The 26,851-nt window shown below is 40.3% G+C and overlaps 2 protein-coding genes across 3 annotated transcripts; one reads left to right on the top strand and one right to left on the bottom strand.

Annotated features, from left to right (window-relative positions):
- Positions 1 to 363: 363 nt before the first annotated feature.
- Positions 364 to 18,984, bottom strand: LOC135490837 (NUAK family SNF1-like kinase 1). The gene is made up of 7 exons (XM_064776388.1): positions 18,373 to 18,984; positions 15,341 to 15,461; positions 11,031 to 11,182; positions 6,909 to 6,974; positions 6,499 to 6,618; positions 5,049 to 5,181; positions 364 to 4,317 (listed from the first exon to the last, which is right to left on the bottom strand). The coding sequence occupies exons 1-7, from the start codon at positions 18,652 to 18,654 to the stop codon at positions 3,221 to 3,223; spliced, it is 1,971 nt and encodes a 656-aa protein (XP_064632458.1). The 5' UTR covers positions 18,655 to 18,984; the 3' UTR covers positions 364 to 3,220.
- Positions 18,985 to 19,151: 167 nt separating this feature from the next.
- Positions 19,152 to 24,938, top strand: LOC135490782 (actin nucleation-promoting factor WASL-like). 2 transcript variants are annotated; one of them, XM_064776274.1, is made up of 11 exons: positions 19,152 to 19,215; positions 19,751 to 19,891; positions 20,007 to 20,093; positions 20,290 to 20,389; positions 20,958 to 21,059; positions 21,409 to 21,526; positions 21,890 to 21,932; positions 22,264 to 22,444; positions 22,958 to 23,457; positions 23,764 to 23,881; positions 24,176 to 24,938. In XM_064776274.1, the coding sequence occupies exons 1-11, from the start codon at positions 19,189 to 19,191 to the stop codon at positions 24,235 to 24,237; spliced, it is 1,479 nt and encodes a 492-aa protein (XP_064632344.1). In that variant the 5' UTR covers positions 19,152 to 19,188; the 3' UTR covers positions 24,238 to 24,938. The 2 variants fall into 2 exon arrangements, with proteins under 2 accessions (XP_064632344.1, XP_064632343.1); XM_064776273.1 differs by lacking the exon at positions 19,152 to 19,215 and adding an exon at positions 19,397 to 19,589.
- Positions 24,939 to 26,851: the final 1,913 nt, after the last annotated feature.

A 26,851-nucleotide genomic window follows, 5' to 3' on the forward strand; every position in this document is an offset into this window, starting at 1 on the left:
GCATTCTTTGATGAGTAAGACTTGTGACCTGGTACTATATAGGAGGGATGGGGGTGCTAAGTATTTTATTGATCATTCAAAGTGTGAGTGCTTCTGAAGTTCTTTATTATGGACTATGGTCAATAGGCCTATTCAAATCCAGCAATCTGGAAGATGTATTCCTTTGATCATTGGGGAATTATGAGGCCTTCTCACAGAACGAGTTAGCTCATCTCAAGAACGTCACACGCAGTGTTCCCTTTAGATGGTTTTGGTACGTTTGATGTTCTTCATTCACAGCAATGCTATAACTTAGCATGAGATAATATAAGTACCAAAGTTTTTTTGAACAGAATCATTAAACTACTCAAAACACTGCCCCCCCCCCCCCCCCTGCAAATAATAGACCCCTTGCTTAACGAAGGGGGATTGATAAAAGGCGAGGTGAGATATGGCGAAACGGGAGAAGGCAAAATGGGAAGAAGGCGAATTGACACAAAGGTCAATCAGGAAAAGGCAAGATGAGATAAGGCAGGATGGAACCAAGGCAGAATAGGACAAAGGCGAAATAAGAAAAGGCAAACAAGGATGAGGCAAGATGAGAGGAAGGCGAGTTAGGAAGAAGGCCAATTGGAACAAAGGCGAGATAAGACGATGGCGAAATCGTAGAAGGCGAATTGAGAAAAGGCAAGTTAGGAGAAGGCTAAATGGGAGAAGGCAAAATTGGATAAGGCGAATAAGGTTAAGGCGAAATGGGCAGATACCAATGACACATCAGAGTTTGGTGTACATGATTTCAAAATTGAGACAGCTTCTCATGCACAGTAGTCATCTCCACACCTTCTTTCCCATTTCTGCCAACCTGGTACCCATTTGAGAACACAACCTGTAGCAGAGGTTGACAGAAACGGAACGTGACAATCCTCTCCGAACTTCATATTTTGCAATTATCAGAGCAATTTCTGGCCTGGTTATCGACTTTGATAATTAAACAGATACAAGCTACAATTGAGGCCAAATACACTGACATCATGGTCATATAACCATACAGCATTGGTCCGAATAATTATTGCTTTAATGACAGTACTTATTGCACAAAACCGTGATAAAAAGTGGGGTCATTATCATCTGCCTGATAAATGTCCGACTACACCAGCATAGCCGGCGGTAAACAACAAGTACAAAAAGGTGCCATAAGAAAATAACAATGTCTGCTAGAAAGTTTGCCTTATTTACTCGCAGATGTTGATCCCATTGACCCTTGAACTGAAGTTTGGACAACATTTAGAAAGAGTACTAGCACTTGTAGTACATTTTTGAAAACTGATGAGGTCTTAGCCGTTTTTTTTGTTTGGGTGTGAAAGATTCCAGAATCAAGCTGGTTACAAATACAATGGAGCTGCCAAGTCTTATACTGTTTATGTCCCAGGTGAACTGCACTCATATGGTATCTCTGAGTACATGTACATGTAGTGTATGTCATAATTGCCCGAGGAAGAGAGGAAATACTCTAAATTCATTGATCCAAGACAATTCGAGCAAGATATTGTAGACTGTTGTTGCTCAATGCCATACAAAATGTTCATTATGAATAGTCATTGGGTTGGCAACACCAAGTTGTCTAATGGTTATGACATCATGTTCCAGCTTGGTCTTTGTTTTGATTTGGTAGTAATTAATCAACTAGTCTTAGATCAGTGAAACTAGAGTTTTTGTCTTGTATGTAGAAAGAAGCCTTCAAATGTGTATTATTTTCGAAATTATTTCAAATCAGGAGTTTCAATTCTGCCAAAGAGGGAGGTATCCTGACGTCTTAATTTTTGTGTATTATAGTCTGTCCCTGTAAGGCCGACGGTAGTGCCACTTTTTATAGCCACGCTATTCTGGGCCAATTACTGCCAAGCCAGGCACAGACTCTAGCTTCCGCTAAATACGTGAATTCACACATGTCAAATTAATACTCCCAAGTCGTCGAAATCGTTTTAGATACAAAAATATGTTGAAAACCATTTTTAGAAAATGGCAGGCAATGTCAACCATTTCATCCTAATATTGTTGTTGTATTCAATGCTTTCCTACACACCTGATCAAAAAGGGGGACAAGCTTAGAATGAAATGGGATAAGGTACATGCAAAATGTTATGTATGTGAATTCACACAAGTCTAAATTTTTAGTCCAGATTCGTTAAATTGTTGATATATCCCTGCAAAGCCAGGTGTCCTGTGGACAATGTCATGTTTTATGTAGTATGTCTGTACATGTATGTATGTTACTTATGCAACATATGGTCGAGGGTGCCTATTCTTAAATTAGTGTGTCATTAGTTTAAATGTTTGTTATGAAAACTTATTAGCATGAAATTCAAAGTGATTTTGATACTTGTATGATTCATAGATGAAGCCATCACTGAAGGATTAGAGTCATTCGTATTTTATGAATTAGTTGCTCCCCCCCTTCTACTTATGGTTAAGTTGAAAGATTTTACAAACAATGAAACCTCATATCTGCCGTTGAAACATAACGAAATAAAAACATTTTCACAATTACTTCCAAAAATCATGATTAAAACATAGATTTATCGCACATTACTTAGATTCACATCATCTAAACCAATACCTGGCCTAACTAAAACATCTTACGAATCACATAAAATCATCGAAATATTTCCTATTTCACAAAATTAACTATAGCACTAAAAGATTAAAGAATGTTTCAAGACAGACGCTACTGGATCGACTACCAGTACATCTAGAGAATAGTATAGAACACAGAAACAATAGAACTTTCAATTAAAATATCCTTTAACAGTAATTTCTTTGATAGACACAACAGATAATAATCACGAACAATTCAAGTTTAAAATTCAGTAATTAACAAATTTAAGCACGACAGCATAACAAATAATGCTGACTTGTTCGAGTACTGGCCTTTGCTTAGGCTCAACTAGTGGTTTGGCTATATAGAGGGTCGTTCAAAACTCTCCATTTTTGTAAGCGTTTCGCTACAGGTTTCCTTTAAAAGATCGGTTTGGAAGAAACAGTTTGCGAACTAGCTAACCAAGGAATCGTGTCCAAGTCCCAATTATACACAATTCTAAGATTCTACCAACATTTCCACATGATTTGAGCAAGCCGAACACAACCTTTGAATTGACTGAGCTGAAATGGCTAGCTCCAATATGATTTGTAAGTGGACGCATGGCATAACTAGGGAACACATGCATATCAAGGTGTGTTAATTTCACTGGTTACAAATGCTGAGTGCTTCACGATAAACATTCATTGCATCATCAAGACGAATGACTGTTTCTCCTTCACCGATCTGACTAGCGGCAGTGTCACTGTCAAGAACAGCTACGACGAAATTATCCGATACGCCATTCGATGTCGACGTGAAAGTGTCCTGCACATTTTGATTTTTCAAATCAAACTCAGCCTGGACTGATTTGACCTTTGAGCTTTCAATGTCATCGATATCTGCAGAGAAACTGTAGGTAAATAAATGCTCGGCATCAGAACTGTCGTATGAAAAGTCCAAAACGTCACCTGAGGAATTTGAGCTCATGCTGCCATAGCTATAGCGATTGGTCGGTTCAAATTCACCCGAGTGACGCCCAGCGACATGTTTCTTGAGAATACCACGCCGCCTTACGACGGCCGGCTTACTCGTGTCAACATCCGTAGTTTCACCAATAACATTGAGTGTTGTACAATTAGAGTCTAATGAGTGTTCCGCTGACTTAATTTCAGCACTCCCTTGGGCCGGCTTATCACAAATGTCTGAATTCACGGAACTATTGCATTTTAATTGATCACAGTCAGATTTTGGTCTCGTCGTGGAGTCCAACGCAGCTTCTAAGTCTGTCAGATCAAACTTTTTCGTTTTCTCTGAGATGTTTTCCTCCGTCACACAGCCTTTCTGGCTGCTCTTATTGCTCTGATGATTTTTCAAAATGCCCCGTTTCGGTTTTCTGTTCGAGTCGAATGCAACTGGCGACGTTGCACCGTTAGCCGACTCACACACTTCCACAGCACCATCGGTAAGACTGACACTGGTGACTTTCGTCTTGTCACCTGATTTTGAGCGTTCACTGAGACTAGATCTTCGACGTATTTGGCGTCTTGGTGGCTGGGCATCGTTCTCGTCACTGTCTGACGAGTGCGAGTGGAATGAAGAATAGACCATCGGCGCCTGCAACGCTGCTGGGTGCTTTAGCCCCTCCTCCATTGGAGAGTAGTTGTAGCCAACATTGACCCACCAGTGACAGCTGATATCGGCGATTGTCGCACGCTTCTTCGGATTGACTTGTAACAGGTGTTTGATCAAACTGGATGCATCTGAAATCAACAATACAATACACTGTAAAAACCAACTAATACAGAAATATTTGAAAGCACCATGTTACAGGAGTTCACCAAAGATACTGTAAGCTCCTTTACATAGAGGCCCAATGTTTCAATTTTCCTATCATAATGACTTGACCCTAATTTTCACACCATCAATGTTTTCATTTCAACCCCTTATGCAAAACCTCATGATATCATTTGCCAAGTTATAAGCTCGAAAATATAAAGGGGTTTACAGTATTGAGACCAAACTGTATTGTTGACCAGCATACACATTATTATGTCATTCAGTGACCTTGGAGATTCTCAATAGCTTTGTAAACAAGTATGACAGAGATTGTCAATCACAACTGATGAACTGTCATGAATTATCTCATAGAATCAGGAAACTGGTTCAAGTAGTCATCCAAATCTGACCCACTTTGTGTTGACCATTTTACACTGAACTGCATCATACCTGCACTCTATGTACATTAGTACTGGGTGTTTCAAAATATACTTGACACTTCAAATTTCTACTACACTGACTATCTAACAAGTTATGATGACAACATTTTCTTGGATAGAACTAATTTGGACAGAACTAGAACTTGGTAATTAATATCATCTAATTTAGCAGCAATTAGGGCACAGAAGTGTCATATTTATTAAGGAACACCTAGTACATGGCATACACGGTCCAGGCCTCTTTTAATCGAATAAAGTGAGACTTGAATCCTTACCCGAGGGCCTGGATGGTTCATAGAAGTCTCCCTCCGTGATTTGTCGTCGCAATCGTTTGAAATCGCTCCCGTCAAACGGCATGGCACCATAGACTAGAGTGTAGAGAAGGACGCCAAGGCTCCAGCAATCAACCTGGAAAGAGGAGGCAAGAACCAATTACTTAGAGTGTTGGAATCAAAAACCTTCCTATCAAGACAATCTTGGGATAGAATAATTTTAAGAGGTTTTTCATAACATTATGGAATATAAGATTTCGTCATCAAACTGCAATATCAAACTTCTAATCTATTCAATTGGACCTCTGTAATCAGAACACCTCTCAGGAGAGTACTTGTATCGCACAATGTGGAACCTCTCTATTAAAAACACCATCAGGACTGCCAAGTGCTCTCCTTATAGAGAGGCATCCTGATTAGACAGGTAAAATTGAATGGAGACTACCCAATTTGAGACCAAACTCACGGTCCTTAACAGAAAGGGTGTATTAGTGAGGTGTCTGTAGGGGGTTCCACTTTATAATTTCACATTCTCACGACATCTTTGATTACTTTACTTAGTGATGTTTAATCAAAGTTCTGACGCACATGTAACCATTACTCTGAGACTTGTAAATATGTCTCGTGCTCCACTATTTGATCAAAGAAGCAAAAAGCCGACTTTGCTCAAAGTCTGGTGTCAAAGACCTCAAGGAAGAAACTTATTCTGCAGTGGCTACCATTTCGCCTTTGATGTGGTGCGCTTTCTTAACGCTACCGGGAAATGTGTCATGATCATGTTTTTTCCCTCGAGCATCTTTTTGTGCAACGAGGAAGTTCAAAGTCGGGTTGTTTTGATAAAGAAAAGGGCAGCAGAAGGTAAACAAATTAAAGCCATACTACAGTGGAACCCCTTATAAGGACACCCTTGGGTACTTGACAAAGAGGTGCCCTGATTACAGAGGTCAAATTGAATAGGCACAACAAATTCTGGGCCAAAATTTGAGCGTATTTTTACAAGGGAAGATGTCCTGATTTACAGAGGGGGGTTAAGGGAGGTTCCACTTCACTTTGCCACTTTGTGTGGGCCCTTTTTATGTGAGGCCTCTAAAGCACAATTCTCTGTTTTCTAGGTCTGATCAAATGGGCTCAATGACTCATGTCAAAGCTGAGCTGACACCTACTATGTCCATATGTGACTGACCATATTTGGAAAAGGGAAATATCGGGGCATTCCAGACTGACCAGTATGCCATATTAGGAAAGGATATATCAGGGCTGACCAGTGTACCACATGATAGGAAATTTGACCATATGAGCAAATGATATTAGACAAAATGAAAACTAAATCTATCTTTTTTTTAACTCTGTGAGATGAGACGTATTGTACCAAATTTCATTGACATTACCAGCCTCATAAAACCCGTTTTCCATTTTTTTTCAAAACCACTGCAGAAGTGAACTTATAGCTTACCTCAGGGCCGTGGTATGGCGTACCATTGACTATCTCCGGTGAGGCATACAGAGGGCTACCACAGTATGTGCTCAACAGGCTGTCGTACGTATACATGTTGGAAAGACCAAAGTCTGCTATCTGGAAAGAGGAATAGGGATTTTCATGAATGATATCTTCACAAAGATTCTACTTTGGCCAAGAGACAAATCTGGTTGAATGAATATCAATTCCTTAAGTTATTATACAAAGCTTATTTTCTTTACCAATATTTTTTGGCCACTCGACAACTATTTGCCTGAAGAGACTACAAAATATCGCCACTCAGGGGGGGTCTTCTGCCTGCTAGTCTGTTAGAAGTATACTTTATTCGACGGTTTTAGGGACATAAAGGAAAGTGTTCAGAAATACACCTTGGAACCATCTCTTACCTTGATATTATAATCTTTGTCTAAAACTATATTCTCTAACTTTAAGTCGCGGTGTACAACACCATTCTGAAAAGACACAAAAGGAGACATTTTTCAGCAAATTTCACCTAAGCATCTGATTTTGCAGCAGTTTGCCCTCAAGATTGACAATTCTTCAACCTGCGGGGGTTAAGACTCATAAAGAAGAAAAAGTCATTAAATGGGATTGGTCTTACAAGCTTAACAGGGAATCAGCTCATTGTCTCAAGAGACATCGCCATGACAACCCATTCCTGTGAGTGGTACCTTAATTTATGGCTCCTTGGAGTAGCAATTAAAGGTGGCGTGTGATGAATCTCCTCAGACTAAATGTATAAGGGGGATGTCTGGTCGTTTTGCCCCCAGGCCTTTTTGCCCTATGATCTTGTAGCCCTGTAGGTCTGATGCTTCTGTCAGGGAGGAATGCACCACACCCGGCAGAAAAATTTCTCAAAATTTGTCAAAGACGCAAATCTGTGCATTCGAACACAAATTGCAACATATGGACAACACTGCTGTAAACAAGTGTTGATAAGGAGGGACTGTTGTTTAATTTTATTGATGTGTCAACCGGAACCAGGGGTAGCTAGGCGCCCCCCCGGGAATCAATTAAGTAGGTCTAGCCGTAATAATGACATCATTACGCCTCATGGTAACCATGAGATAGGGCCGACACCTTTTGGCAACAGAACAATCAGGACCACAGAGTACATCAAACTAGGGATTTGGGCAATATTTGAACGCCCTAGGTACAAATCAGTATGGTGGCTTTTTAAGCTGTCAACAGAAGCCATTGATATGATACAAGGATCAATAAACATCAAAGCAATGATCTTATTAGAACTTTTTTCACCGAGCCGATCAGGGCGGGTAAATATGAGCACAGATTCAAAGGCTTCCGCTTGACGTCACGAGACATTTTGTTTCTACAGAGTTGCAACCTTCGTCAAAATAACAAGCGTAATTGTAAACGTCAGCCCCCACAACTTCGTAATTAGTAATCAATAGTTTGGATTATTAGCGGAAGAGATAATACGTTTCATAACGTCATCTGTTTCCTAGCACTTTCAAGTGGGAGTTATTTTCGTTTCAACAGCCAAAGATATGGTATTTTGATCACATCATGACCAATTGATACGCACGTTTTTCATGTTTTTCATGGGGAAGAGATTTTCGTTAGCAAAAAGCAAGCCCGACATTTTGGTGAAATAGAGCGATAAAAAGAGTGCATTTGGCCCCTCTAAAACTCATTAGAGAAAAGATTCGGGCGAATATTGTGGCCTAGGACCGGTATAACCAGAAAAACCTTCACTTTGGCACAGTGAACCAGCAATATTTACATCTGAAGCTTAAAAATCACTTCCAAGTCCAACAATGTCCATGTATATTTGTCTGAACTTAAAACGAGTTTTAAAGTGCTATTTGAATATAGAAGCCCATTCTTGAGACAAGGGTTAGACTGTCGCTATTCTGTTTATCTGATCTCAGATATGGGGTCAAACTTTCCGAAGAAACCATAAATGTGTAATCACAGTGTTCATGCCCTCGCTTAGGTATACATGTACACAGCGATAGTGTTTTGCTGCCCCGAAAACTAACCTTAGAAGAAAAAGATATACGGTTTTCTGTTTGTATGATCTCAAAAGTCGAGTTCAACACTCCCAAGAAACCATAGATGAGTAATCAGGATGTCTTGACCCACTCTTGAGAGTACGGACCTGCTATGAAAAAGACTCTCAAGTTCTACTCAAAACTGACAGTTTTATCCAGATTTTCACATCAAGACATAAGTGGTCGTGCCCGCATGATTGGAAATCAATCCTAGACATGTCAACCTCCTGATAAATATTTGGTTCAGTATGGGTTTTTATCATGCTATTTGATATTTTTTCAAAGACCTTTCACGTCACAACCTAAAAGAAACGCCAGTGTGTAAATTTAGGATCGTGATGCGATTAGGAAAGACACCAGTGTCATCTTGACTAAGTCCCTAAAGACACTAGCGTGTCAGGTGAATTTTATTGGAAAAACGATTGGGCACTTATCCAGTACCGTATAATTTGATCTGACGCCGTGTAAAGTTAGGCCTTAAGTTCTGCCCAGAAAAAGGTCAGAAGGGTTGCACTTTTCAGTTTTCTGCCCAGTAACTTTGGTCATAAGATCATCGAAGTTTGATCGATCCTTGATTTTTTTATTGGCGGCATGCCACAGACGCAAGCTTTAACGACAAACTACACCTTCGAAGAAAGTCAAATTAAATCTGCTCAGTAGAAATTTATACAGTTTTATCTTTTAAGAACAAACTTTTTAAAAACATATGCAACAGACCTTCATAGAATGAACCCCTTGCCTTGGGATTATGCTTGACAATATTTTAAAAGGATTAGTCAACTTTTCATGCAAATTGCACGGGACTTCACCAGAATGCTCTCTTGATCCAACTAAATTTCAAATGAAATTATGTGTGCAAGAAAAGCTGATTAGAAATTTAGCAAAATGACTCGTGAAAATAACAAACACAACGGAAAGAAAATTGTCAAGGTTGTTTGAGTTTCTGGTGAACAACTCTTGTTTGTGTAGGTCGAAAAACGTCCCAGGGTCGAGGGTATGTGTGAGAGTGATTCACTATATTTTTTTAAAGCACCCAAATTGGACTGGGTCACTGGATGAAGGATCTAGGCCCTACTATTTCAGGACAAAAGGCCTACAACATTTTGTGGTTATTTTGGAAAGTGTTCCAGGATGTTCCAGAGAATTTTGATAAAGGGTGCCCGGAATAGCTCAAATGAGACAATAGAGTCATCAAGCTGTGGTTAATTTAAGATCAACAGTGTCACTCTCGATACCAAGTACCCCATTGCTCATAGAAATGAGCATGAAAAGAAACCTTTCCTTTCCCTGGAATAATCTGACCAAGGACGAGGAAAAACATATCATTAGAAAACCTTAATTAATTGCATTCTGAACACTATTATTTGTGAAAATGTTTGCTTTTGGGTGAGCTTTCTTCAAAACAAGGACTTTTACCATAGTCGTTTTTCCCTCAAACAAATATTTTGCAATGAGGTCAACCCATTCTCGGAAAGACAGAACTTTTTGAGGAGAAGACTTATTTTGAATTTACTTTCTGGTTGCATTGTCCCATAGTTTTTTTTAGGGGGGGGGGGCACAACATTGAGACTTTAAGCCAAACTTTGCCTGAAAATGTACTTTAGAGCAAACACTCGTACAGAGTAAACCATATTGTCCAAGAGTACCATAAATAATGTTTATTGCCATATTACAAAAGAACTATCAAACATTTTACAACGATAGTACACTTATCAAATTCACAACAACCTAAACGACTGACATAAATTATGGATATTGTTCAACTTGTCTGACTCCGGCTTTGTCACAAACATGAAAGAGGACATATAGTTCCTCGAACTGACCTTCTTAAACTTCAAGTACATATTTCTCCAAATAAACGAATAAATTAGTTCAATAAATTTCGTCACAATGAGATTCTTGCACCTGACAAAAAGCGGAAACTCTCAACAATGTCTGCTAACTGATGTTTTCCGTTTTGCATGGAAATTGTGACAGAATGTAAACATGAACACTGTTGAACTTTAGCTTCCACGACCAGGATTATCTGAAAGTTGTCTGGGCCCTGGAAAATAGCGCTTTCTTCTGATATGAGTCTGGTTTTGCGTGGGTTGTGCAGTGGGTTGTGTACTATGGTTTAGGGCAGCTGAATCGCAAACAGCGGTTGTTATGTGGGCTTGGGCCCCATGTTTGCATTGTTACAGCTTGGTTTATGATATACACCAGAACATCAAAACACCAGAACGGCAGACAACGACTCATCAAGCTTTGACAAGATAGTGAAATGTGAGCAGCTCTGTGATACTATTAAGTCACACAAAACAAGTGATTTTAGTCACTGCGACCTGCCACAAAGTCATGGAGTGCTTTTTAACAGACGCTTTTGAGAAGCGGCTTCAGATAAAAGTTTCCATAGCCACACCCAAGTGCTGATCACAAACGGAATCAATCAGGGCGTGGTTGACTTGGCCGCACATTTTTCCTCATGAAAACTAGACGTTGCAGTGATCTTACCTGATGGCAGTGGTGGATGGCAGAAACGATTTGACGGAAGAATTTCCTGGCCTCGGTTTCATGTAGTACCTTCTTCTCATTGATGTAGTCATACAACTCGCCACCAGCGGCATACTCCATCACCAGGATGATCTTTTCTTTATTTTCAAACACTGCAAAGAGAAAAACATCAGACTGTGAAGATTCACGCATTCTAGGGGGTAGACTGCAAAAAGAACGGTTTGAGACTCTGCATGAGTTAAGGGATTTTTTTTTCAACCTTCTTCTTGCATCCAGTTCTTTTATTATCTGTAACTTCATTTAAGCGTAAGGGGGTACAATAATAAGAATTGGTTATTGCCCTGACATCAACAGGAAATGACACTATGGCCCAGCTCTCCCGCTGGGCTGAGAAACGACCCCGGGAATGTGACAGGCATAGACTGAGCAACAAAACAACACGAAAAACAAGCACAAACTTAATTTTTGAATTGTTTTCATGCAAGAAGAGAAAAGATTGCTGATTGAATTTTCCAATCGAACAAACTTTTGACAACTTTTCCAAGAAAACTTTTCAGACATTGCGTAAGATTCACGTGGCAGGCCTACATTTACGGCGGCCCTTGACATTTGAAAAATAGAAAAATCATTCAGAAGAGCGGGTTTTAATGGTTCGGAATTGTTGGGCTGGAAAACCAATTTAACTAATGATTAACCCAACCCAGGCAAACACGCTGCTTGGCCCTTCTTGGCGAGACAACATCACGCCATAAAGCAAGGCCTATGTACCCCTTTACCTGCTACACACGCATGACTCCAAAGGTCATGTAAAGGCCCAATAAGACCTTTCCAAACCACAGATGTCTCCAGAAGATACGTTATATAAATTCAGAATTCCTTTTCATACATGTACGTCAACCTGTCCCTCCCCTCAATTCATACAACCTTCTTCCCTTTGTTCCAAGGGGTGGTAAAGGGGACAAAGGGCAATGAGCCAAAGTGTGGAACGGAAATATATTTAAGCATATTTAAGCAACAAATTGCTGGTAAAATTTTAAGGGCAAATGTGTTAACCTCAAGATCCAGGTCACAGTTATAAGCCTCGGTAACTTTATTATAAATATATGACAATGTTACGTTCATAACTCTGAGTTCACCAAAAGTTTGTTTTATAACTAATAACTCGTCAGGCAGGTCCACGTTGGTCGTTCTACCGGTGGGGGAAAACAAACACCAATCACGATCGACTGGTCATCGGGTCCTGGAGAGTCAATACGGAAGATGCCACCGGGGATCTGCCAGGCCATGGGGTTTTTTCATATCAGAGCCAATGATCGAAGAATGCATCCAGGTGGCCAGTGACATGGAGGAATACCAAATCAGGTCCCCAGCATAGTCCAGAATGCTGAGTGTTAGCTTTTAGTATTGGTGCCCTGGCTATTTTGTACTTTTCCAGAAGTGTTTGTGTTGGGTTCTAAGTGAGACTCACCATAAAAGTTTGGTGCATTGCATTGGGTGTATGATCGCAAATCAAATCCGATTCTTGGTAATTTTGGAAAAGAATTTCACAACCAAAGAAAAATATTTTCAGAAGCGTTCAAATACCTGAAATGATCAGTAATTAGTCAGGTGGTTAGTTGTTTTTCTCTTCTGTCCGGGTTCAGGTGGAGAATTGGACACAGGGATTGGGCATGAGTTATTCCGAGATTAATCAAGTGCATTGATTCGAGGAATGAAACGTAGGATTCACTCGTGTCAGCGTAGTGCAGTTCGTCAATTCCTGTACATCTGAGTTCAGGAACGCAAGTGCAGAATGCAAATCAAATACCTCGTGTTCAAATTGTAATTATCTTTTAGTTTTAAAATTCCTTTTTGTAAAAAGCCAATGCACTGTTTTAACTGAATACTTTGGTAATGATCAGTAAACATTACACATTCTGTGGAGTTCTACTGGAAAGCCAAATTCAGGATCTTGAGTCCCTTTGACCTTGAGGGAACCTTCTTTCAGAAAATATGAATGAGGAAACATCCGCTGATTAGCAGGTCCTCTTTTTCACAGCCTGAGGCTCTTGACTAAACCACACTGGAAGGCACCAGCATGTTTTCGGCCAAGGCACCTGAACTTATAACGCTGCCAACAGCTGTATCTATAATCAGCTGTCCTAAAGCTTTCATAATGTTTTTTTATTAGCATTGTACAAGGCAATTCAATAAAAACGTCCACGTCCCCATTTCCAAGGGTGAAGGACTGGCCATTGCGAAGGGTTTTACTTTGAAGGATTGTCAAACCACTTTACAAAGCATGGCCTTCAGGCAGTAAAGTTTTTTTATGATGTAAAGTGGCTTTCGATCTGCCCGCTATGAAGATGATTGCATGGGTTAAATGGTCAAATGAAGTATATACTTTTAACAAAGCGTAATAGTCCTACTGCAATACAGCTGTACATACGAAAACTTACTTTAAAGGCCCTGCAGGTTTTGACAATATTTTTTGTGTGCTAAAACTTTCTGAATGGAAATGAACCTTAAGGAAAGTCAGGGGCATTTTTGAAAACGGAAAAGAAAATTTCCACACTTTCTTGCCAACAAGACTATACTGTACGTTGACCTAGTATGTCTATGGTTGTTATGGGATTTGATAGTGTAATGAAAGAGATATCATTCATTACACCGGCAACTACTGTCTACAAAAGTACACTGCAGTACATCAATCTAATTCTAATTGTATCAATTTGATACGAAGATAGTGCGTGGGTGGGTGGTTGTAAATTTATATCAAATATCGTCATCCACCAAGTTGACCGGAAGAATACAGAAATAAAATGATAGTCTAGTCTACATTTTATCTGAGTTACACCATGTCAAATCCGACCAAACTCAATTTCTAAGTGCCCTTAAACTTTACAAGCTTTGTCATGAATTCCAAGACTGATCGAAGTACAATAATAACACGGATCAGACCAAATTTAGAGAGCTGATTCACAAAATGGACAAAATTTGTGATAAAATTAGACGAAAATGACAGGTATTTCTTCGGTATTTCCTCAACATGTGCGGGCACTAGGGATCTGGTTAAATTTAGCCCCCTTGCCCTCTTAGCGGCTTTCAGGGGCAGATGGCCCCCACTTGAGACCCTGCTGGAACAAAGGGTCTGAGAGGAAGAAATACATGTCAGGAATGCGACCAAATATATCTGGAGGCAAATCACTGTGACCATGTTTCTTGTCCGAAGTTATTTCGAGTGTGGCTGAGAAATGCTAGACCATGAAGTTATGCCAAGTGCCGGAAAAAATGTCTAAAAATTACCCAAGGTTCTCTGGATTTGTGAACGATTCCTAATTGGGTAAGTCTGAGGGAGAAAATAAACTGAATTCAATTACCTTTTGCAGTTGGTGTCACTATAAACACACATTTGATAGTCTATGCATGTACGTGATGTACATTGTAGCTGATAAGTCAAAATCAAACAAACCTATTTATCAATCAGACAAGTTCAACAGTTCAGACATGCAAGATTCTTTGAAAAACAAGAGTCTTCTCTCAACAAATGATGACTATAGACATTTAAAGTTCACAAACAAAATATCCAATAAATTTCTGAGAATACCCAAACACCGATTGTTATTTTGTTCCAACCTAACTTAGCCAGAAATTCTATACATTTCATACACCTCTTTGTACTCATTTAGTTTGTCTAATTAGAAAAAGAAGACACGACGCACTCAGAATCGATCGGGAGTACCGCCAACGCGCCAGCGGCAGAAAATCAGCAGACATTTCCGCGTATCTGCGATCTACATAATTCCACTCTTCATGTGAATGCAAGTTGCGGAAAATCAATATTAGAGCCGTGTACTGACAGATGATAAGCGGCCACACCTTAACGCAATCAATTTCTTTACGAGATAGACTCGAGTTAACTCACTGAAGGCCATGAAGGGCGAGTTGAAAATTGACAGCAGATGGGATAAGGGAGTGGCTCCAGAAGCGAGATTTCCTGCGAGGCCTGGCTACTTAATAATTGCTTGTTGGGCTGTAGATACAATATGGCAAAAGCCAAACAAAAACCAAGCAAATTGTACACTTTCAATTGCCATTCATTGCGACCTCTTGAGCTATGTGAAGGCCCGTTCCCACTAAAGCAGTTTACTGTCGGGATTTCGCCACAAGCTTTTGGGGTCAGTTGCAATTGCCGAGACCATGCGGTTTCCTGTGCTTGGTGCTTTAGTGGAAATGGGCCTTTGCTCTGGTTACTTGACAGAAAGATGCAGTTGTAGAAAATGACTCGAAAAGTGTAACAAATGACAGCGTAGAACTCGAATTTGACTTACCTTCCATGATATTTATGATGTGTGGATGGCGCAGGGATGCCATGACTTTTATTTCACGTTGGATCCGCACCAGATCTTGTTCAGTCTGGATTTTATGTTTTCGGATGTACTTTATGGCAACCTGAAAAATACGAATTTGTTCAAATCTTATAAGTTAAGTCTCATGATGATGATGAACTACTTGAGGTTAATTGTTCAGTTAGGAAAACACTCTGCCTATTCTTTACGAGTAATAATGTCTTAGACCAGACTACTGAAAGATCAAAGAACTATAGTTAGGGGTAACATTTGCGTGAAGTTGGATGATCTGACTTCTAAGTTCTATCGTTGTTGATGTCAGACTATAAACCCAAAACTTTAAACTCTTAATCTTAAGTGTTGGCTATAAACTTCCCAAAAAGAGAAAACAGTGCCTAGATTTGAATTTTTTGTCAACATGGCTGGAAGGAAAATCAGAAATTGAATAGAACACCATATTTTAACTTTCATGTTCATTACCAGATACATGTAATATCGTTCTGATACTCCTGGAAATCAATAAAGCACATACTTATAGTGTTTAAATATGACATACAATGTACTGATATTTGAATGGTGTCCCTGTGAAAATCAATGCAATGAAGTATAAGCCTAGCAAGGGCATTATAATGTATACCTATAGAATATATCAGATCTCAAAAACGACAACTCTAAGAATGAGGTAAAAACACCTCAAAATCAATTGTCTTGTCTTCGCCCAATTTATAAAAAGGATTTTATCAACTGGACAGCAGAAAAGTCCTCCGCTCACTGCTGAGCCTTGTCAAAGGCTTCTGCCTGTCAAACACCTTATTTACGAGATGATGTCTCAGTGAAGCCATACATGAAATCTCAAGCAAAAGGCTACCCACGGGTCGCCCACGCTCCGTCACGAGTCTAATTACAGCTCATGATCATCAAATTGAAGTAGGTTGGGCTTTCAAAAGATGCTGTTGGATCGATACAAGATCTTAACCCTCGCAATGACACGTTTGCGTTCGAGAATTCAACGTGCAATTAATCGGAAGTATCGTACTGTCACGTCTTGAGAGATATCTGTGGTGACTTCTCGATTAGCGAGTAATGTACATTGTATCATCAAGAAAATGAATGATCATGCCGAAGAACCCTTCTTTTCCTTTACATGTACAAGTGCAGAACTTTTCTTCGAAAAGTAGTTTCGTTTTCGTTTTCGACTCACCTACATCTACATGTCTACCACAATCTATGTCGACATATTATTCATACTTGACAACAGCTTTGATATTATGAGGTAGAGCAGGTCTTAACAAGCACATCGACATATTTCTTGTTTATAATCAGATAAAACAAATATGTTCTATAGCTATTCACATCTTGACTTCCTGAGAATGCCTTGATCTCGTTGATTCATAACTGATCATTTCCGGCATTGATATTGCTGAGAAACGAGATAAAATAGTTTATTCTAAAATGAATCCAATTAGTATGTTTCCGGCCAATACCAATTGGCAATGTCCGACAAAAATAAAACTTCAATTTTTGAGAAAGTTAGAAATTTCTTTTGGGTTTTACCTGTCAAAAAATGTTTTCTTGTTTTTTTAACACATTGAAATTAGTAAAACCCGCAGCAATTTGGCCGCATACAGTATCATCGTGATTTACAGAAACATGGCTAATATTCAACAACACAAAGTCATCAAAGAATAGCCCGATAAAATTTCTCGAACAGGTTACCATGGTGACCGCAATATGGCATCGCCCACTCTTATTAATCATCTTGGCGGAAACTGACAATCAATGACAGAATCACTGCTTACAAGATACACGTAAATGCCCGCCATACAGATTCAATCAAGAAGGTCTGATTAGCAATTTGAGTACAATCAGCAGTTAATTAAAGGAAGTATTCCTCTGGCCTATAACCCTATACAATGTACATCCATCATGAGCCGCTTGGTTCTTTCAAGGTTCCATGTAAAATAGCTGCTGCTTGATTATGTGGAGTTTTTTAATCTCTGACCAGGTAGACATTGCTGCTTATCGCAGATCTGCAGGTGTAGAGAGAAGGATACTGCCTCTAGTTTTCTGCTGGTACAATGTAGGGTGGAGGTGCAAACGTTACGAGGTCATTTTACCGATAAATCAGAAGAAGACAACAAATATGCACCCTACTGAGATTGTTTCGCTGACAACATTTGGATCCACACAGTATGATACGACTTTACCTGTACAGCGGTCATGGCGGTGTAGTCTACAAACAGAATATTACGTACTATGTACATATACCTATTTCTAAGACTAAGTTCATCTTCTTAGGGTGAAAAACTTGCGCCAGGTTGTGTCAATCAGTCTTTCAAGCCAGTTCCACCCCCATGTTTTGGCCTACTTACAGTTTTTATGTGGGCATAACTGTATTCATGGTATTGTTAATGTTTGGTCCGACACCCAGGGGATATAAGATTTTGATAATCTTTAGCCAGACCAAAAGTTTGAGTCATACATGGGCTAATTTTTAGTTATTTATAGCATTTGCATTGGTATGGTACGCCTAATTTATATATATACAATGACAAGTGTATTTGGTGGGGATAAAGTTGGATTATCATCGGATTTAACCCAGGGGTTCCGATTAGCTTTATAGTGATCAGACAAACGTCAATTGTCATCATACTGGCAAAGCTTTTTTATACGCCATTAATCGATGACTGAGGATGATAATTACTTGCAATAATTGATTTATTAATTACTCATTCTGGGTTTAAAAAAAAAATTGTTATGGTATGTAGGTCTACCTGAATAAGAATGTAACATCAATTTGTTTCTAATTAGGCAAATTACGAACATTTTATTGCGATAAAAAGAAATCAGTACAGGGTTTGGCTCAATTGCAGCATGCCATGGGTTCTCCAGGTCTGAAATCTGGAAAAAGAGAATGAGAAGATATGAATCGCCAAATTGGTCCATCTGTTGCCAATCCCTGAAAACTATATCAAAGAAGTGTAATTAGTGAATCGTGGAATAAAATATCTCACCATTTCTCCATTGGTCCTGTCGACGGCAAGTTTCACTTTTCCATACGTCCCCTCACCGAGGGTTTTGACGATTTCAAATCGATGTTTTAAATTATGTTTATGGTGATGATGCTTGACAACTGGTTCCTCCAAAGGGGAACTTACTGTCCTTTTTGCCTTCGATTTCGTTGTGGTAGAATGAGGCATCTTTTTAGATTTTCGCGACGAATTTTTCGTGCAAGAAGTTGCGGACGACGTCTCCTCGCTTGAAGATGCTGGAAACGAGTTGTTTCGGTGAACCATAGGTCCTTTTGAAATCAACACAAACTCGGAATTAAAAGTTAAATCCACTGACAGAACAAGCCTTCTGATCTGATGACCGACAGCGTGAAAATGACACAAGTACACTAGCCTCTACAATGTATACCACTATCTGTGAAGTTGTTCGTTTCGTGTTGGTTGGGTTTCTGAGCTCCTATGTCACTCCGCAAGCTTTAAATCTAGGCCCTGATCAATCATAAGTGAAGCCTATTGACACATGTAAGGATTTCCACGAACTCTGCGCTTCTTGACCGAAGTCCTAACGTCCTTCGACCTGTTTGCTCTACCGGCAAATTATTGATGTTGACATTGTGCCAGGCCATTTTATACTTCGATCTCCTATCGGCATATGGTGGAACGAAATTCTCTAATCTCCAAGCGTCGTCAATGGTGATTATTGTTGCTCAGTCTCACTCGATCTACTGACTATGTGAGAAATTCAACGGGTGTATGTAATTTTCGACATTACCAACCGGCGACAGGGAGATTGCTCTCTGATCTTTCTGACCTGTAACGATGCGCGCGGTCTATGTGCAAAATTCTGTAAGCAATTATATTCAAAACTAATATTAATTAGATGTATTTATTACTATATAGTTAAGCTAATGACGTAATTGATAACCGAATAGAGTAAGTCGTTATGAAGTATTGATCATTTTGCTTGAGAGCTATATTTCTGTTGCGGCAGAAAAATCTGAGTGATTTAACCAGGAAATGAAATAATTTCATTCCGACAGCGTTACAACAGTCAAAATTCTTCTAATTTTTCTCAATTTCTGGTCGATCTGATCAACTAAATGACTGGTTCAGCTGGTCAGGGCCAGCCTCAAAGGCAAAAGCCCCGAAATGAGCCATCAGTATTGTTGACAAACGCTGAAAATGGGGTTTTATTTGGTTTGATTGGACACCGCTGTCAGGTACATAACATTGTCACACTGGACTGTCTACAGGATGGCCCAGGACCGTCTCTCTAATTTGACAAAGTTTGGCCTCTTCACCGCATTGCAACAGGTGCTCATCTGGAAAGAGACAAAGTCAAAAGCTCGTTCTTTTGCATTATTCCACATTCTTTCTTCAGTCCCTTGCATCTGCTGTGGTTCAAGTGTATCTGGCTGATCCTCCTAGTCGCAACAAGTGGAATAAAAGATGCTGCGGAGTGGCTGCTTTCATCAAAGACAACGAAATGAAGTCCTACTACATAAGGGTTTACGATATTAGGGTAAGTAGTGGTGTTTTAATATCAAGTAGTTACGGCTGTGATGGGCAAGATTTTCATAGTAACAAAATAATTCATAATTGGTTGTTTTTGTAAGCTGCTTTCATTTCTAATCCAGGCCAAGCAGTTACTTTGGGAGCAAGAACTGTACAACCAATTCAAGTTGAGGTCTCCAAGGCCATACTTCCAAACATTTGACGCTGAGGTAAGAAACTGTAAGACGCTAGCCATTATGAAGTAAACTTACTGCATTTATAGGGAGAACATAGGTGTCGGCCAGATAGGGCTGATTAAGTTACGCAGAGTTAACAATAGGGGTCTCTTTCAACAAATAGAATAAGCGCGGCCTACAGTGCCTTTCCTATGGGAAATTCAACGTTTATTCAAATATTCTCTTTCAGGATTGCCCTGCTGGTCTTAACTTCGCCAACGAAGATGAGGCAGAGTCTTTCAAGAATGCCATTAATGGAAAACTGCAGCAGAGGCAGAACAAAAAGATGGGTAAGCCTAAAAGATGGGTATGACGGAGGACTCTTGAAGCCTAGTGGTTAACACTGCTGCCTACAAGGCAATAGGGCCCGCGCTTGATCCCAGGGAGAATCCAGAATTGTATTTCTGGATGGCCTTCTGGATGAATCCAGAATTGTATTTCTGTGGCTTTCAAGGAACTGAAATTCCTGGCTTTTCATAGTCCTTCAAGTGAGTTAAACCTTGGTTACTTGTATCTGGTGTCTCTGCCAGGGGAAGGAAAAAGACCCCACCAAGTGAGAAACATGCGGAGCTTGCAGGGACTGTATCTCTGGCCGAGGACAGAGTCCCTGGGCCAATAATCCCAATCGGTGCCAAACCGTAGTGGCACGTTAAGAATACTCATCTTGCCTTGTTGACACTCACTTTCTGTCTGATGCCAGGTCAGTTCATGGTCACGCTCTCTATATTCATGTGTCTGACTGCTTTGGGGGTCATGAGGGTGTTTCAGGCCCTCGTGAAGGTCCACCTGTTTGCAGAAGTTATTTGTGATCAGCGCTTTTGAATATACTCTTATTGTCACCGTTTCTTCAAATTTTAGAACGAAGGAAGACAGTCCAAAGACAGAATGCACCTCCTTCATCAGCATCGGCTAACAATGCACCAAGGTCAAATTTGGCGACGTCAACACCCAACTTATCTGGTAAGTGATATGGATATGTACTACTGATGGAATGGTAAATGTCTCTGATACATGTAGCACGTAGATTGGTCAATATTATACTAGCATATAGAATGGTAAATGGTTTGTACTAGCACATAGAATGGCAAATGGTATGTACTAACCAGAGAATGGCAAATGGTACGTTCTTGCATATAGAATGATAAATTGTATGACTAGCATATAGAATGGCAAATGGTATGTACGAGCCTAAGTGGTATGTACTCTGGTAAATGATATGTACCAATAGGTAGATTGGTAAAATCTTCTTTTCTCACCCGGTTTACAATATCGCTTTGTTGTGTGAAAAGTTTTAATCCATAATTTCCAGCTTCCACGACCAGCTTGTCGTCAATGGGTGGAACTATGAAGAAGAACAAAGATAAAGACAAGAAGGGGAAGAAAGTAAAAATAACCAAGGAGGACATTGGCACCCCTACAGATTTCAGGTGAGGGTACTGAAATTATCTGGATGGATCTGCAAGTGTGAGACATTGGCACCCAAAGAAATCTTGCTCTCTTTTGCTTGTCCCCTTGTACTTGCTTGTACTAAAGACCATTCCAAGGAAATGTCTTCCCCTCTTCTTACTGCTCAGTTGGTACCCGAATTTATAGGGCTGCCACCTTGAATTTTTACAGCTAACTGAAATTTTCACTGACAGACAGGAGAAATCACATCTTACTTCAGCTTTGCTAAAGTGTACAAGAAAGCTTTGTTTTGAATTTTGTATAATCGATATTGTATAATAATTTGGTCTTCCTCATTGAAGTCACAGCTCTAGTTTAATCTTAAATTTTTCTTTATTTTCTAGGCATGTGAGTCATGTTGGCTGGGATCCTGAAAGTGGTTACGATGTAGGTATTTTATTGTGCTTATTGTGTTCAGGATGTTTGTTTACTCTTTCACTATTGGCCATTTTGGTCACTTCGATACTGAAAAGAACTTCATATTTTAGGTTCCCGTCTACATTCTACCCAAGTCTCAGTGTGAAATCATGTACCAAATGATAGGCAAGGATCACACTATTTGTTACAAGCTTTGCAACACTCTCAATCAATCGCTTTGTCATTTATATGTATATTTGACCTCCTGTATACCACAAACGTGGTCGTCTGGAGTGAATAAACTTAATTACTTACTATTGTGGGTTTATTAAAGCATACATTATTGGATCATTCTTTTCAGATGAATAATCTTGATCCGAATCTGCGGACATTATTCGATACGATTGGTGTGAATGAATCCCAATTGAAAGACAAGGACACTGCAAAGTTCATCTATGACTTTATCGAGCAGCAGGGAGGTATTGATGCTGTCAAGAAGGAGGTGGAGACTAAGTCACGACCTTTACCGCCGCCCCCTACTGGTAAGTTGAGTAATTACAAGGTTAATTTTTTTAATGCTAATTCATCGGTGTGGTTGATTTCTCCTGCTTCTTCTTCACTGTTTGCTGTGCACTTGGAGGAGTTATTCTACTCCACTTGGAGGAGTTATTCTACTCCACTTGGAGGAGTTATTCTACTCCACGTGGAGGAGTTATTCTACTCCACTTAGAGGAGTTATTCTACTCCACTTGGAGGAGTTTTCGTTTGAACTTGGAGTTATTCTTCAGATAATATTTCTGCTCCAAAGTAGGATGAATGTTTTTGGTTCGACAGGCTGATTTAGTTGATTGTGTCTTGCCAATATTTCTTTGTAGGGACGGTTACCAGTGTAAAAAGCTGTTTGTGAGGATACATCTGGTAATGTTTGATTAATATTAAATTAAGTCATTTCATCCTATCAGAACACTGAGTTTCTGAAAGGGAATGAGTCCATTCATCCATCATTAAACCAAATTTTTTGCCTGACCTGAAGAAATCCTTTTCTTGCTTTTCAGGAGGAGCCCCTCCACCGCCCCCTGCCAGAGGACCACCCCCTGCCAGAGGAGGTCCACCACCACCACCCAGCAGGAATAATGCACCTCCACCCCCTGTCCCTCGAGGTCCGCCACCGCCTGGGCCTAGTAGGGGTATGGGTGCACCACCTCCACCCCCTAACAGAGGTGGCCCGCCTCCACCACCAGTGGGCAGACCCCATGGTGGAGCACCACCTCCGCCCAGTGCCATGGGCGGAGCTCCACCCCCTCCACCACCACCGCCACCACCCATTGGTGGGGGTCCTCCTGCCCCACCACCGCCTCCAATGACAAGTGGCGGCCCCCCGGCACCTCCCCCTGTGAAGCCATCAGGTGGTGGTATGGGCACGGCTCTCATGGACCAGATACATCATGGTAAGAAGCTCAAGACTGTGGATGCGGCCGCCAAGGAAGCTCCTGCACCGGCCAATGAAAGAGACCAGTTGTTATCTCAGATCCGAGGTGGAGCTGCTTTGAAGCCAGTAAGTTAAATCACTTTTGAGGTATATTGCGGTGTATTGCAACCCTGTTAAAAATGCCAAACTGAATTCAAAAAGATTTCATAACCTTTACATCGTACTGCAAAATAGAGAATAGGAATGCATAAACATGAATACTTTAACATCAATAATCTGTTAAGAAGATAGCTCAGTTTCATTTTAAGACACTTAATCAATTGTCATCAATTGTAAACAGAGACAACTGCTGCTACACAACATCATTTTCTTTGTGTCCAATTCATTGTTGTCTGAAATAGGAATATCAAACATGTACTTGCTACTTTTCAGGTATCTGCTAGCTCTTCCTCTCATTCTGTTGCTGATACTCCAAGTGACGATGATTCCGGCATAGCTGGAGCTTTAGCGCGTGCCTTGGCGAGTAGGGGCAAGCATATACAAGCTTCTGGTGAGAGTCAAAACATTCCCTCATTGGTATCAAGTCTTGCCAAGAAGCCCTGATATTTTTCTGGCAAACCTTATGCTTCAGGTTACCTAAGGCCACACAGGGCTCAAACACACTTAGTGTACATCCTTAGCTGTGGGAATTTCAGTATCTGGGTATAAGAAAGATTAAAGATTAAGGAGAAGGTTTTATTATTATGCCTGAACTTGCAAGAGAAATTCAGGTGTGATGAATAGGCTTTTGGCAAAGTATTAAAGGTAATGACGAGTAATGGTTCGTTTTTTGTTGTGGTTTCAGATGAGGAAGACTCTGATGACGATGAGGATGATGAGTTTGAGGACGAAGATTGGGAGGATTAGTGTCGCAGATCAGTTTCTCCAGACATAAACAAGTTATATTCTTAATAAGGTTTAGTTCAATGGCGGAGTGGCGAATTGAATATGTTACAAGGCGCAGTGAGTCATGTGCCTTTTCAAGGCTCATACAGATGTAGAGGAGGTTTTGTAGGCCAGTAAACAACAGATGAGATGCAGTGATAACAATCATGTTTCATGAAATCTCAGAAAATAGAATATTACTGGTTATTTACCCCAGAAAAAGCAACATAAAAAAATGTTTAAAGGCCTACCGGTACTCTGTTCGTTCAAATGTTGCCCCTTTGAAATTGTATTTGAAAAATTTCCAATTGTGTTGGTACGTACCGAATATGAAATTCAACAATGCTGTTGTGTAAATTGATCGACAAATTCTATATAAATGCCGAGTTTCAGCGAATTTGCCTGCCTAATAACTGTACAACTGCTCTTTTTTCCGGAGCCACGAGTAATGTCTTTGTCTTTAAGTCCAAAAGTCCATACATTGAAATTTATTAGCTTGGTGGTGGTGGTAAGTGTACGTCATGAAGTCGAACTTTTCGGGAAAAGTTAAATCAGAAATCATTACTTTAATGTTGATGTTGAAGTGAAATGTGATATTCTAAGGCAAACACTCTGTCCGTGATGCTCAGCCTGCAATTTCTTTAAACTGTTCATTCAAGGTTCTTCTGATTAAAATCATGATATACTTATATACGCCGTTGTTGTTTATGTTAATTGATTACCTCTTATATCTAGCGTACCGGTACAACAATACTCTATCAGGAGGGTTAGTCAGTGCCCCCCCCCCCCCCCCACCCTCTGTAGGGCTAGAACTGACAATTGGACGGGTCGGGGAACAAAATAACATTTTCAAAAGGGTACAAAAAGAGATGTACATCTTAAAGTATGATCTTGGTCTGAACCTGAACTCCCCTGTCGCAGGCCTTTGGTTCATTACTAAAATGAACTGATGTTAGTTACGATACAGGCCTGTTCTGGAGTAGATCAACATGCCCATCCATCCCGGCAGATTGGAGCCTGTTTCAATGGTTTAGTTCTGGAACATCCTGTGCTTCTGAGCCTTTCACTCGGCACTTGCCTAGCTCCAGTAATGAGTGCGAGGGGAGGAGCATCCAGGTGACCCTGGTATAGGAGAATGGATAGTGGAGACATGGATGGCATATTTAACTCTAGGCACAGGTGGGCAGGTATTGGACGATGGTAAGTGGCAACATGGATGGTATGTTTAACTCCAGGCATGAAGCTAACATTGTTAGCGTCGTGCTCTGGACCACTTGCGGGCAGTTATTGGAGAATGGTAAGTGGCCAGATGGATGACATGTTTAACTCTGGATCTCTGGTTGGCAGGTACTTGAGGATGGTTATAGTGGCGACATTGATGGTATATTAACTCTGAACCACTGGTGAGCAGTGGGCAGAGTACGAAAAAACTTCGATTCCCAACGGGGATGTGTAGCACTCGCAGACTCTGGAGTGTGGAGCATCCGAGACGTCGGGAATATCCAGTATCGGAGACTGGGCATGTATGGTCGGCGGATCTGGTTCCCATTTTCATAGCAACCTCTTTCCTTTTAAAAATTGGTGCGCATTCCCTGCATCATAATATTTTCCTGTTACTTCAATAGAAATACAAGTGTGTTTTTTGGGTTTGTTTTATAAGTATTATCTTTCTTTTTATGCATTTTATATTCTTATATGCTTTAATTCTTATGTTTTTGCAAGACTTCATTGATAAAGTAATTAAACTTTAATAGTACAATGAAGTATTGTATTACAATACATATGCTGTACGAGAAAATGTGATCACATGCTTCCCGAAATTGGTGGCTTGCATTGGAACTAACTTTTTCCCCCTTGTCCGTCATTAAAGGCATTCAAGTGTGTCAACCATGACTATCTCCTTTGTCCCTCCACCATAAGACCAAGTTTCCCCTTATGACATCACTATTTCGCACACTCAGCGCCCCATTTCTGGAAAGGTGAATACTAAAAACCTGAATCTCAGGATGGAAGGGTCGGGGTGCAAGTGACCATCAATCACCGCGACCCTTGAGGGGTTTTTTTCCTGGAAAACAACATCCTCTTCAGAAATCCTGACAACACATATCACGAGGGCAAGCTGTGGGATACTTGACTGTTTTTTAACATTCTTGTTCATTTACTCTGGCCTTGCCACTGGTCCCAGTGGAATATCCAGAGGGGCACAAATTTCCCAAAGGGGGCGTGGAGCACCTGAGACTTTGGGATACGTCCTGGTTGTTTGGACAGATTGTGACAAGAAATGACTGTGCTTCGCGCGGGGACTTTTTTCAATATTAAAGCGTGTTTGTCCATTAATTACGGTTATGATTCTTAGCATATCTGTTTTTCCAGATGCTAAAACCAAATTGTTTCTTGGAAGTATTTTATCATTTTAATGATAACTGGCCGCTGGAGGACGGTCCAAGGACAGTAGACTGCAGAGAGGCACATTCTAGCGACGGTTTCTCCTGGCGACTGGGGGACAGTCCGAAGACAGTAAATCATGGCGTATAAGACGCGGTTAATTCTGTCAGAGTCTTTCAAATAAAAAGGAACATTAAGGCGACGGTTTTTC

This window comes from Lineus longissimus, chromosome 7 (assembly GCF_910592395.1).
Source record: "Lineus longissimus chromosome 7, tnLinLong1.2, whole genome shotgun sequence".
Taxonomy (NCBI): domain Eukaryota; kingdom Metazoa; phylum Nemertea; class Pilidiophora; order Heteronemertea; family Lineidae; genus Lineus; species Lineus longissimus.